Genomic DNA, 14,816 nt, shown 5'->3' with positions numbered 1-14,816 from the left:
AGTAGCTATGTTACCTATAGAATTGGAGGAATTCATGATCAAAGCAAGCGTTTATACTTAGCTACTTATTTCATTGTTTGTTTTGGGTCTTGTTTATTCTTTTGACCTATATAACCTCTTAAATGTTGCCTTCTTTACTTTCTTATTACTTAATATTACTTAAAATTGTAATTTTTGTGTAGTGTGCAATAGAAAAGGACAATTGAATTGATTTTCTATCAGAATAGTGCATGAACAAAATTGAACTATTTTTCTGCCCTAGAACACTTAATTATCATCAAAAATTTAAAATTATCTATAGGAATTCAAATTTAATATAAAACAAGTTTTTTTTATTAATTTATTTATTCCAACTAAATACTAACTTTAAACTACTTAACTAAACTAAAAATTGAATTCTTATATTCCTGTTGGTTTAAAATTCTTTAGAAAATCCTACTAAACTTTTTTAGAGTAAGATTATGTTTGAAATCCCATAATAAATTATACAAACAGAAAAGGACGAAACGTTTTTGTTAAGAAAAATCGTCAGATTTCCAATGAATCTCCAATCTAAACACTCGTTATCCCCGCGGAATCAAATCGGTAGTCAGGGAGAGCCCATTGTGATTCATTTTTATTAACTGCTTAATACCAGATTCGTGGATCCCCCTTATAAGGTATTCATTCTATTTTTGTGTGACCTTGATAGAATAACACGTAAAAAGTCACGTAGATACTTGTACGGAATGGAGGCCGCGTACCGGAAAACGCAGCGTGAGACGTCCACCTACAAGGTGGACCGACGAGATCGTAGAGGTAGCAGGGTAGCGCTGGACGCAAGCCGCTACCAATCGATCAACATGGAAAGCATTGGGGGAGGCCTATAATCAGCAGTGGACGTCCTATGGCTGAAATGATGATGATGATAATGATGAGATACTTGTAAAAAGTATGTTTCAAACATACTATCTGAATGACTACTATCTGAACTAAATCAAGTGGAAGTAGGCGGGTCACAGCTCGCAGAGTTTATGGCCGCTGGGGCAGAAAAGTTTTAAAGTGGCGACCACGGGTCGGAGACGTAGACGTGTGGACAGGCCTCCCACTAGGTGAACCGACGATCTGGTGAAGGTCGCGGGAAGTGCCTGGGCATGGGCAGCGCAGGACCGATCGTTGTGGAAATCCTTGGAGGAGGTTTTAATCTAGCTGTGTACGTAATATGGATTTAACGACGACGATTTAACGAATGAAAGACGTCATACTTTCTTGGGTTTTGAAGAACGTGGACAATTTATTGTAGTTACCTACGTTAAACTAAATTATTAGGAAGTGTGTGAGTATCCTATATTACCTTACAATATCATGTAAAGGGTGCACGTAGCGCTTAATTGCAATGCTTAAAAATTTATGGTTTTCACTCGGGTCCACTACGGATACGAAATCGCCTATCAATTTAAAAATTTAAACAAAAGCGCGCTTGGTTTCCAGGCTGTAGTTTGTGGTTTCCGTTGCATCGCACATTGGTGATAAACTTTGCAAACGTATTGGTCGCGGTTTCCATGCGGTTACCAAGTGGTTACTGAACGCCCGCAGGCTCAGCGTTTAAAACCGCAATTTTCCAGCAAAGGTGCGTCCGCTTTCTTCAAATATTAAAAACTAAAAAACTCATTAAAACTCACCCAGGAACAAAAGTCATATCTGTAATTATGACTTTTTTTTACTTCCTTTTTTTGACCCAGGAAAATGGACTACAGAATCTATGAGCTGCCGTAGACACCTAACATGGCTCATTCGACCCTCACTTGACGGGCCCTCTAAGTATGCAATCATACTAATTTTTGTACAAGGTTAAATAAAGCCTGCAATATTAACTATACTGGGAAAATTTACATAAAATGATTATAATGTTGTATCTATAACCCATTTGGCCCCTGGTAGAGATAATAAATTCCTTTCTGTTCAAAATGTTGAAGTGTGCAAATTATTATAATCTTCCATTATGATACAAAATCCTTATAAACCCACACCCTTAAAAACAATATTGAGAAGAAAAACGAGGGACTCATTCCGGGCTATCGCGGGATTAGAGGGATTCTTTTCAATTTATCTTCGGGGAATATAAACAGGAGTTATGTTTCGTGATCACCGCCTCATCGCCTTTATTGTCAGGTATTCAGACTTCATTTCAGTAAGTTTTTCGAGCTTTTTCAATAGTTTCTAATACTTTTTTTACCTTATGAGAAAATACACACATGTTTAGCCACGGTCTGTAAAATCAACATAATTATCAGACTGCAAAACACACCAGACCAGGCCAGAGCACAGCATTTATCTTTGTGTTGTCCTATGTAATATTATTATGTTGTTGATCGATAAATTAAATAAATAAATGTAGTTACAGACGACAGCCATCCTAGACTACATTCCACTTAACATCAGGTGCTATTGTGGACAAATAACTGCCTTGTTATGCATAAAAAAATCAGAATTTACATTTTTATTCCAATCCCACATACCAACCATTACCACTAGATGCCACAATGTTGAGTTTGATGTGCTGTCATTTGTTCTTTTTTAGTAAAAGCAAAATTATTTTTCATTTCCCAATCACTCAAGCTAAAACCACAAACCTCCTCTCCAAAATGGAATGCGGAAACTTTTTCGTAGAAACTTAGCGAAGTAAAAACCTTTGTTTTAGCCTATCGGACACTTTGAATAGTTCCCGAGAACGAAGACAAAAGAAAACGACACAATGACGGTAACTATCTCCCCGTCTTGATTTTGATTTACCTGCTCTATTCGTCTTTTTTACACGTGTGAGTTTTGCAAGTTGTGAGAAAAGGACAGAATCTACTAAAGTTAAAATCGTTTTTCGCGTACATTAATGAAGAGATACAAAATTATTTTTTCAGGAATTATGGACTAAAGAATTCTAGCCTCTCACAGCTCTATCTACTTTTATGTAGTGCGTGCAAGTAGGCTTAAGAATGAAACGGGTCTCATAATATTCAGTTTTTATCGACATAGCAAAATTTTCCCATATTCAATACAAAATTCATCCCAAAAACCCAAACTCAACCAATAAAATACCCAACCCCAGGGAAATTCTCTTCTGTGGATTTCGGTAAAGTTTTTCAAAAGATATAGGGCTGATCCAAACCTGTTAAGAATTCATTACCGATCGCACTCAAGTTTGCAGGCGTAAAGAAAAACGTGCTATTTTAAGATTCTCTACTCGATACGGAAGAAGTGACTTGATTAGTCCAATTGAAAGTGCTCCTTCGTGCATTGGTTCTAAAGCAAAAGTTCTTGTAGCTTCCAAAGTGACAATTTAGTTAAATGGTAAGTAATAGAATTGCTTATAATTAGGCATTTTTGACCGTCAACTTTCCAAAATAATAAAAGTAATAAAAATATTAATCACGTTCTTTGAATTTGCAAAAAGTCAGTTAATACGCGTGTGGAAGAAAAATTGCCAAAATTTTAAGCAATGGTGAAACCCTCATTGAATCATTTCTCCCACAATGTATATTAAAGAAGTCAAACTTATTCGAAACAATTTCCATGCATCAGCAAAGTTGTGAAGCTACGAGAGACAATCATTTGTGTACCAAAAATTTTAGCGCACTTCCTCTGGGAACTAAAGTTTTCCTGGGATAATAAAAATATTCTGGGTTCATAAATAAATGTAAGCACCATTTCATATAAGTTTTTTAATACTATTTATGTCGGATAAATAAGTTACATCTATTTTATCTAACAGTGTATGTAAGGCTGGGTTGCACCATCTTACTTTAACTCTAACAAACGTCAAAAATCTGTCAAACTCCATACAAAAAGCACCGGTTATCGTTATATTATTATGTAGTTACGGTCAAAGTTATGTGGTGCAACTTAACCTAAATGTTAGGTGTACATACTTAAATGCATTACAATTTCTGTGTCCCACAGCCCACTGATAGATGGGCAAAGCAAGCATTATTTGGGTTCGACAGGCTGGCAAAGGTGACTAATGCCCGTTTTCACCATCAACCCCTAATTTTAAGTGACCCCTATGAAAACAAAATGCCTGTTATGTTACCATAGGGGTCACTTAAAAATTATTGATTGATGGCGAAAACGGGCATAACTTTCTTCCCCCACCTTTTCTAGGTACTAGCCGATATGCTGTCCCGAAGTGGTGGTAGGGCAAGCTGCAAGCTATAGTATTTTGGGAGGTGTTTATGTACCCTGAAAAGGTCCTATATAAAGAGTTTGAATTCATATTAAAATTTCACTGAAACTTAGAGTAGGCGCACATCGTTGATTTTTCGTCGGCCGATAGTTTAGTCGGGCAGTTGATCAGTATGGGCATGTATGGGAGTGCGCACACTACGCCGATTCGATTTGGCCGATTCTTCATACAATTTAAAATCGGGCACAACTATCAGCCAACTAAAAATCAACGGTGTGCGCCTACTCTAAAACAAGTTTCAGCGTTAAATAAGGCTCGATTATTATGTTTCGCTTATCTGCCCATGAATGGACCCTTCTCACTCTACACAATATGTCGGCTTTGCAGTCCCTCACAAAGAACTATTCACAGTGGCCGATAGGACGGAAAACGTTTTCACTCCGATGACTTGTACGTATCTGCCAGGGCCGTAGCAAGGGTGTTATGGGGCCTGATTAATTTAGGTACTTCTGGCCACTTTGAACTGCAATTAATAATATTCGAACTTGCTCTGTGATTTATTGATTGAATTCTAGCTTCGCAAATTTGTGCCTGTTTCACTGCTAACAAATTACCTACCGACACCATAATTCAAACCGAAGGAATATCAAGAACTTAATACTAGGCTTTGTACATCAGACGTAATAATTATATTGACCTTGCTAAACTGTTCTTGTTAAATACGAGCAGCTTTTTCAAGACGCTCATCAAGTGTTCCTGCTGTACTCTTTATGTTTTTTTTGTAAATTTTACTCACATATTTTATTTTGTTAATCCATGATATTGATGGCATCCATCTTGTATAAAAGCGTAGTAGATATTAGTCTCAGCTAGTTTTTATTTGTTTTGTTTCATGGAATAAGCGACTATAAATGGAGAGAAAAACTCAGTGGTACGGCCCTGGTATCTGCTTTTCATATTGGCATTATACCTTTTGCTTTCTGAGTGAGAAAATTGCATTGTTGAATGTTCTTTGATTTCACACTTATCAAGTTACTCGCGTAGTTATGACGTTGTTGGTATTCTTGCCTATTCAGTGAACAAAATGGTATAGTGGATAATATTATGTTACCGATATACATACATCCTTTTATTGCGCAGTCCTTTATTATTATTGTTTGTGTTTCCCTGAAGTATTCGGTTTGTTACTCAAGGAAAATCATCTTGACTTGATATTATAATAATAACATTCCGTTACAACTGAAGTTCTATTAGGTATCAGCTAGAGTACCTATCTGTATTTTTTGAAAACTAATTTGTTTTCGTTTACAAACTTATTCAATGTAGGTACGTAAAATCTTACATTTTATGTTTTGTTTATTTAACTCCCAAGTAATAATATTCTAGAACCTATAGAATTTTTACGTTAACAAATTAGCTTAAATCAATCAAGTTTAAGCTAATCTTCAAGTTCGTAGTCTAATAAAAATAAACTCTTATTAAATCTGAAAACTTGTCAGTTAAACAAAATTAAAACAGATCATCGTAATTAGAGTTGCTCTTTATTAAGATTTCGCAAATTACTTTAATAAGAGCTACTAAATCTTCATACACTTTTTCTTCGTGGCATAAATCTTCTAGCAGCTTCAAAGATTAAGAGTTTTATGTTTTATTAAGAAGTTCTACGATGGAATTAATTAAGCGATATAACAGCTTGCAGCTCCACTGAAGATATTTTATATTCAGATGGAGTTATTGCTCGTTGGAGCGTATTTACATTCATAAAGGATGGTGTGTGGAGCCGAAATTATTTACTTTGAAGAGGAAGTTTGTACGTTTAATCGAAAAAGCCTGAAGTTTTTGACACCTTAACACGCTGAAGTCTTTAAAAGTAAAACATTTTTACAGCTTCACAATTTTTATCTTTCTAATAATGTGATTATTTTCTTTTAGTCTTCAGAATAATTAAAAAACATTAATTTTAACGTAATGCCCTTGTCAATCAATAGATGTGACATTATTGTGTGAATGTGGGCAAAACACGCAGTACAAGAAGTACTAAAAATATTATTATTGTAGCCACGTGCCTCTAGTCGTTCAAGGAAAAGTCGAAGGAACCGATCGCGTGGCAGGTCACCTATGTGCTGGACCGACCAAGTGAAATCAGCAGTGGGAGACGGCAAGCGACTGCACCAGACAGTCTGCCAACAGAGAGATATGGCGGGATCGTGCGGAGAGTTGTATCCGCCTCTATAATAATCGACGTGAACGCCTCAACGTGACCACGACCGCTCTGCCAAGAGCGAAACGAATAAGAAAAAGTGCCACGTGTTTAGTTTAGTAGATATTAAAGACTGGAAGAGAAATGTTTTGTTTTAGAATGATGGATCCAGACAACAAATCTCTACTGGGAGACACTCGATTACTTCTACGAGTAGCGAAACCCCTAGAGAGTTATTTTTGAAGCATTCGAATAAACTGTTCAGTTGCTACGACTACTTTGAAGCCTGAATGGAGCTGATAGTCTGATAGCTTCCATAAAACAAAGTAGGTAGTAAGTAGTTATACCAAACTAGCAACCGCCCGCGACTGTTTTACCCCCTTAGGGGTTGTCTTTTGGAAAATCCCGTCTTAATTAACACCTACGTTCTACAAGGAACCCCTATGCAAAATTTGAAACTCCTAGCACTTGTAGTTTCTGAGATTTCGTGATGTGTGAGTGAGTCAGTCAGTGACCTTTTATGGATATAGATGAGTAAAGACAACAGCTCTTATAACAAAGGACTTTAAACAGATTACAATGACCATCAAGCTTTAGCTAGTCTATGGAATTTTAAACATCTATTAACCATAAACGAGTTTTATCTCTTAAAACGCAATTTCAAATCGATTTCTTTTAAAGTAAAGTCGATCTATCTACTCGATTAAGCGATTAAAGGCATCCTTCGCCTTAATCGATTGTGAAATTAGTTTAGTAAAATGAATGGCAAAACTGACGTCTTTTTAAAACTTGTCCATTCAATTTGATTCACATTTTGTTACTAAACACATAAGCCTTCTATTTGTATTGGCATTCCAAAAATGTTTTAGCCTGAGTTACACAAACTCACTTTAACCGTAACTACAACGATAAGCGGTGTTTTTTGTGTAGTATTTGACAGATTGTTGACGTTTGTTAAGCTTAAAGTAAGATGGTACAACTCAGCCTTAAAACTATTGATTTTTGAACTTTGACACTTGAGACACACAGTTTATTAGGTACAATCTCCTTGCGAAATTTCATCTAAGTAAGTCTAGATTGAAGTGGCTCACCGTCACTCCTGGGTACTTTATCATTCAGGCGTATACTAATAATATTAGCTAGACTGTTTTAATTATGCACGATTGACTGTACATCAAGTGTGCCATTTCACAGCAAAGACGGTCTTATGACTTGGAGAATAGAGGCCAAGGTTATGTGTGTACTCGTGCGTTTTGACGGCGATTAGTTTGCAGAGACACAGGCACGGATTAAGGGCTGGAATTCAATTAATAAATCACCGGGCAAGATCGAGCGTGTTTTGCTGTCAAAGTTTGCCAATCAAAGTTCTGTCATTAGCAAACTTGACACGTAAATGGTGCTAAGTACGGTTTTTGCCCCTTTCTGGTTTATAATTTATGCGAGCGGAAAATACGCGTGTTAATTTTTTTCAAGATTCTAAATTGTATCTTTAACTCTTGTAGTCTATCTGATTGACCAATGATATCGTTTCGCTGACACATTTTTTTATAGACTCGGACTTGTTTCTGACTAGAGGCTTGACTGGATTGGAACTGGATTTATAGTTTGAATTTCATGTCGTATTTAGAAATAATGAAATTCAGCTGCCTAAGTATCTAACACTCCATTATTCTAACAATCATTAATATTTACTCGAGTATCGATTAAGGTGATGACGTTAGATCAGAATATGACCCTCACTAAACTGCAATAGGAGTAAGTACTTTCTTAAACTCGCATACCTAACACAAAATTAGTGCATCGTTCCTTTTCAAAATAACAACTTACCTGAGACACTATGTCACACACATACATTTTCAGCAGCAATTCTTACTTTTCTGCTAGACTGTCTTTGAGCTACCTGACTGCGCTACAAATTGCTCATTTTCTCATAGAATTCGCAATAAAAATATGAGATCATCTTTTCATAATACATTTTAAACTACGCTAGAGAATATTCGCTAGAAACTAAGACTGAGGATCTTACTATTCTTAATATTCCCTAGACATTTCAGTTATGAATTCATAATAAAGCGGAAAACTTCATGGGTAACTGTTATAGCTCCATTTCCATGCATAATATTAACACAAAGATATCACACGTAACTACAACTATGTTATAATGTATTTTGTGAACGAACAAAAGTATAAAAGCGTCTCTTGATACAAAGTAAACGTTATCGGAAACCGATTTTTGTCGTATGTTTGGAAAAAATAACCCATCCTCTGAAAATGTTTTATAAGGTTTTTTGATACGCCATATTATCTAGATTCTGTACGCCTGAATTAAATCACCATGCTTACTTTACATGATTTTGTTATACCAAAGTTCGAGCCCAGGGAAATTTAATTGCCATAAATAAATAAATAGGATCAGGGAACCTATACCTATTTACAAATAATACGCGGTTACGCGGTTGTGGTGTACGTTTGTTTATAATTTTTTTGTCAGCTAATACATTCAAAAATTACACCTAGATTGTGACAGAATAGAATACATGCCTCACTGTATTTTGTGATGAGAAATGAAACCTCCTGCGAAACACTTTCTATGTTATGTTCGTGCACTGCATACATGTACAAATACCACAGACGGAACACTCATGTTAAGCCATCCAACTACGTGCTTGTTGTGAAACTAATGTTGCGCTTGAAATATCCGTAATATTGAACAGACGTGCTTTACTGTAAGATATATTGGTATACCTCTTAGAGTAGTGATGCTTATTAAATATTATGATCTACAGCATTAAACAATCTTTACCACACATTATTAAAGGGTACGCAAAAGTTTATCTTTGAACTAGGTATAATAGTGAATTTTGATCACCTACCACGTTTAATGCTTTTGGCAAGAACTCGAGTGGCTTTTCCTGACTTTTATAAAAATGCGGAAAGATTTCAATTTAAACTTTTATTTCACCAGAGATAGGAGAAGCTTGGAACCTTGGGTAAAATGTCCTTTGTGTCTTGCTTGCACATTGGAAGACATAGCGGGGCCACTATGAATGCGATTATGGTTTCACTTCTTTAGATGACGTCTTATTATGAAACGCATTGAATGTGGAGTTTCATGAGAACATGTTTCCGTACTAAAATATTGTTTGATCTATTTCTGAAATGATGCATTCAATCAGGAACGAGTTCGAACAAGCTCCTCTAACATTATTAGTGTAATATTCATCCCGTAGTTTATCCAATATTGCGTGGGAACAAGTTTGATGTTACGTCATACTACACTCACCGGTCATTTCAGTTTACATTGGACCTTAATAATGAAGTTGTAAAGTCCGAAATAGCTCGTTGTTTGTAATCAGTGATTTTGGTTCGATAAACCGAAATCTAGGCCTTGGTCAGGCGAGCATATAAAAGTGTAAATCATACTTAACATTGACCCTTCGTTTTGATTAACATTAGAAGGTAAAAGACATAACCCAAAGTAAGAAACTTATTTTAATGCCAGTTCGATCGTTTCAGCCAAATGACGTCCACTGCTGGACAAAGGTCAAAGGGACAAAGGCCTTCCCCAATTAAACCACAGTGATTCTAAATAAGATTTATAGAGAAGTTCCACTATTCTCAGTTTTTTTTTTTTAATTTGCAATATGATTTATTTATTTACAATTTTTGATACTAGGTACATCATAATTTAGTAAGAGCTTTTTTGTTTGAGAGATGCAAAATATAGGCTTAAAATACCAAAATCCAGTTGGTGTCTAAGAAACTAAATATTCACAGGTTCCACGAAACTTCCAAAGTTTTTGTTACAATAAGTTATTCTTAGCTAAGTTCATCTAACACTTATTTACAGTAACTTATTATTATTGTTAGCCGAAAGTTCATTTTACACTTATTCCTAAAACAAAAGCATGTCACTTAGGAATAGTGTTTTAATATTTTTCAGGGTAATCTTAAGAGAAAAATATCATGCGATCATTTTATGAAACAAATCAGTAAATGAGTTTACAATGTGAGTAATCTCAGTATAACATTCATGCTTTTCTCGTGCTGTTTGCAAAAACAAGAGTAATTTAACCAGAATTCGATTAGTTAACAGTTAACATTGTTTCGAGTTCATTCGTTAGATGAAAACACAACCGTATCAGTTTTCCACTACGCAAATAACAAAATGTAAGTGCATGCAAAATGAATTTAGCGGGCGAAAGTTAACCCGTGGCAGTCCAATCTGTATTACCTAAAAACATACAAACCGAATTGACAACCTCCTCCTTTTATTGAAGTCGGTTAAATAATGTCGGCCGTTTGGTGTAGTGGTTCAAAACGGACTCCCGCACAGTACAAACATTTGTGTGCATGAACATATTTGTTTGTATTGGACTGGGTGTTTTCATGTATAATAAATTTGGATTTACAAAAAAAAAGTATTTAAGTATGTTTATATCCGTTGTCTAGTACCCATAGTACAAGCTTTGCTTAGTTTGGGACTAGAAGTGCAGTGTAAATGTTCAAGGATATTCCTCCTCCTCCTCCTTTTGTTGAAGTCGGTTAAATAGAGTCGGTTATGAGTCGGAAGTCATCTAAAGGGTTCAGAGTGGAATTAATGAATATTTTTTTTTTTGATACAAGAAGCATATATGTATGTATGTATGTACGTAAGCATACCTCTTATACTCTTTATAAATTGTACACAACACAAAATGTACAAAGAAAATAAATAAATTAAAACTGGCCCATTCAGGCGATTTTATAGCAAGAAAGTAATGTAGTGATATGAAAAAACGATAGTTTTAAATATCACAGACAGCTAAAACAAAAAATATGTTTAACTAGCGGCCGCCCGCGACTTCGTACGCGTGGTTCCCGTTTTTCCCGCTAATTCCCGTTCCCGTGGGAATTTCGGGAATTCCTTTCTTAGTGCACCTCTACGGTACCTAAGCTACGTCCCTTCCAAATTTCAAGTGCCTACGTTTAGCCGTTTAGGCTGTGCGTTGATCTGTCAGTCAGTCAGTTTCTCCTTTTATATTTTTAGATATTGCGCTCAATCGATTGTAACATCTGATTATGCATCCATACATTAATATTGTTGTTAGTTTTAAGTACCTACTACATCGTAAAACTGTCTCCTGGCCTCCACGACACAGGCTTGCCTAGTGTGGAGTCCAACGTTATTATGTGAAAATATGTAATGATATTTTGGTAATAAATGATTTTATTTATTATTTATTTATTTATTTATTAACCTCACGAAAACATAATTAATTACACAACAATTTCGTGTAGGAAACCAAACTCCGGGGAAACCCTCAGTAACCCCTATCAAACCCCAGGAAATACATCATTATCACGACCTCCAGACCCTTCTTCGCCTGTACCAAACGATCTCCGTCGAATATAACTTATTAGGTGTGTGACCGAGGAACCCCAAAATAAATACCCTTGAACCCCTCACGCTACGGCCAATGTGATTTTATTGCCAATCTACCACTCGCCAACTCTTAAGCTGGGTCTACACGGTGGGGTTGCGTAAGCGTGTAACTACGTCAGTTGACGTAACGAAAGCCTTCTAATTTTGAATCTGACGTGCACGGATCTCCTTTCACAAACAGACAGTTTGACACCATACCCCAATAATTCAAAACCACAACTTTTTTCAAAAAATACCCTTCATTCTGGTCTTAAAAACTTAATTAATTTTAAATTACCAGTTAATTACGATTTTTGTTCGCATTGTAATTGAAAAAAGTAGTTTAATTGAGTTGATAAAATAGTCACGTCACTTGCTTGTAGTGCCATACAAAATCTATAGGAGAGTTTCGTTTTGACAGTTTTAAAAAGTACGTCAATTGATTGGTGGTGTCAACATGTCTGCTGATTTTTAGAAGCTGAATGTAGCGACCACACATTTCACACCACAAACTTAATACACAAACGCGACGATTGAGTCGCTTTTCGGAAGAACGACACAGTGACAACTGTCGCTAAAACGCGCGATTTCGATACCGAATTCGCAAAATCGCCATGCTGCATATCGATAGAGTCACAAAATCGATGATGCTAAAAATAGCATTTGTGTGCTGTGGCTCTTACTACGTCAGTTGACGTAACGGAAGCCTTCTAATTTTGAATCTGACGTGCACGGATCTCCTTTCGCAAACAATACTCGTAACTGCAACCACGTGTGAAATGAACGATCTTGCTGTGCATTCCGTCACGTTATCTTGTAGTATGGTTTCAATTAATTCTATCCACTTTGAACACCTTGAAACTTCCTTGCAAATTAAGAAATTTGTTGTCTAATGAAAAATTCTATTTTACTCAATAAATCAATTTTACTCAATAGTTAAATATAGGTACCTATTTTGTTTTTAAAACAGTTTAAATTTTTATACAGTCAATTAACTCTGAAAACCCTGGTTTTCAGTGCTAAAAAGAAATGTTTTCATAAAAGATGTGCCTAAAATAACGTCATTACCAATTAATTGGCTGTCTTTTGTTTCTGTGATATGGGTGCAGGGTGTTATTCGCAGTCGCAAGTGGCAGAACTCCGCCAACGCAATTAGCGTCGGGCAAAATTATTGAGTTGTTTTGTTAAGAACGGAAAGGCGTGAGCGGAATGATTCGATTATTGTGATTGGGTTATGGGGCCTTTGCGGTAATTAATGTATTCTTCATGCGTGTGAATGCTGGCTGATGTACTTTATGCAAATTAGACAGCTGTTAATTTAATTCAAAGTTGTCTGACACGGTTAAGTACCTTACAATCTGGCTAATTTATGTACTAAAATATAAATTCTAAATACATTCCACCTAGTTGCTGGGTCAGACGACGTATCGTTTCAGTAACGTGAAATTTTAGGATGAAATCAAAAACCTGTCATAGTATTTTATCATCATTTTACTGCGACTTCACCACCAATCCATAATTTAGTAGATGCAGACGGGTTATGGATATCTGATAATAATTTTATTTGTCACTTGGTCGCGTTTTACAATATCCTCTGGAAAAGTGGGGGTGGCCCTATTGGCCCTATCGATATTTAGGGTTACCATCTCTAAATTTTAGCGGCCTAAGAATGACATTTTCACAAATCAACAAACACAACAGGACAAATCCGGGGAAACCCGAACAAATGACCACCCTATCCCTATTCTAATCTGCCTTAATCACATGCACTGAACAAAATGTTTGGTTACTGCTTACACAACAAAAGTGACCACCGAACTAAGTGTTAACTATAAGCAAACTAAGTCTAGCTCACTACAGAATTATTTGTTTAATTTACACAACATTTTGTTCCTCATAACCAAAGTGTTCGGTGGTCACTTTTGTTGTGTAAGCAAGCAGTAACCAAACATTTTTTCAGTGTGGGGAGTTAAAGTAACATATCATAAAATTGTTTTTCACTGACGCTGGCCCGCTTCGTGCTGGAGCAGTGCCTCTGGACTACTCGCTGGTGTCGCACTCCGACAGCATCTTTTATAATGGAATTCGTTGCCTGCTGCTGTCTTTCCCGAACACTATAATCCGGGCTTTTCAAGGCGAGAGCGAATATGCACTTACAGGACATGAGTTAAAGTAACTTTTCATTAAACTGCTTGTCTTTGTTCCAGAAGCGACATGGCATGAGCGGTTGGGTGGGCGCGACATGCGGCGCGCGCCGCTCGCGCACCCCGCCGCCGTTGCTCTCGCGCTCTCGCTCTTGCTCCGTCTCGTCAACGCCGGTGAGTCACTAGCTTTATATCTGGTTTAGGTATAGCGATAATCACGTGGTTGCAGGGTAAATTTCATACATTATTTGCATGGTTACCGCCTCAGTGCCTCACCAATGAGAACCAGCCAGAAATCGGTGAAATCGTTATCGCACGTCTCTGAACCAGGCCTAAGTCCACGAAGCCTCCCCAACCTGTCTAGCTAATGTGGAAAGTATCGTTCGAATCCTTCATTTGCCTTAGAGAGGTTCTTCCTCCTGCAGCGGAGACTTAAAATACCTGAAATTGCGCGACGCTCGCGCACCCCGCCGCAGTCAATCTCGCTCTCGCTCTTGCTTAGTCTCGTCAACGCCGGTGAGTCACTAGCTTTATCTTTTTTTTATTCGAAAAATGCGTTGCGTATACTTACCCACAAGTCGATGAGGACGACCAATAGGTTATGTTGCGGGATTCTCCTTAACAGAAGAGCGGGCCTACCCAGTAAAAATTGACGGAGTTCTCTGGGTGGGTGAATCATTGTTCTTAAATGGACACTCGTTCACAGCCCCGGCTTAGTCTATGGCTCACTCTGGAGCGAGTACCTCTGATGGCGGATCTCACTCCTACGTCAATAAAGCATTCCCGACCCGTCTGGTTAACGTAGTGGGTGTAGACCAAATCCTCCATTTACCACTAGTAAATTATAGAGGTTATTCCTCCTACCGTGGAGACTAAAATACCTAAAATTGCGTGCGCTCGCGCACCCCGTCA

The 14,816-nt window shown here is 37.0% G+C and overlaps 1 protein-coding gene across 2 annotated transcripts in view; it reads left to right on the top strand.

Annotated features, from left to right (window-relative positions):
- The window catches only part of LOC135075741 (uncharacterized), a 155,332-nt gene that overhangs the window by 59,782 nt on the left and 80,734 nt on the right, over positions 1 to 14,816 (top strand). For both annotated transcript variants that reach the window (XM_063970209.1, XM_063970208.1), the window contains exon 2: positions 13,968 to 14,078. In XM_063970209.1, the coding sequence (XP_063826279.1) occupies positions 14,003 to 14,078 (76 nt within the window). In that variant the 5' untranslated portion in view covers positions 13,968 to 14,002. The remainder of the gene's footprint in view (positions 1 to 13,967; positions 14,079 to 14,816) is intronic.

The sequence above is a fragment of the Ostrinia nubilalis genome, chromosome 10 (genome assembly GCF_963855985.1).
Source record: "Ostrinia nubilalis chromosome 10, ilOstNubi1.1, whole genome shotgun sequence".
NCBI lineage: Eukaryota > Metazoa > Arthropoda > Insecta > Lepidoptera > Crambidae > Ostrinia > Ostrinia nubilalis.
This window is presented reverse-complemented; position numbering and strand designations above follow the sequence as displayed.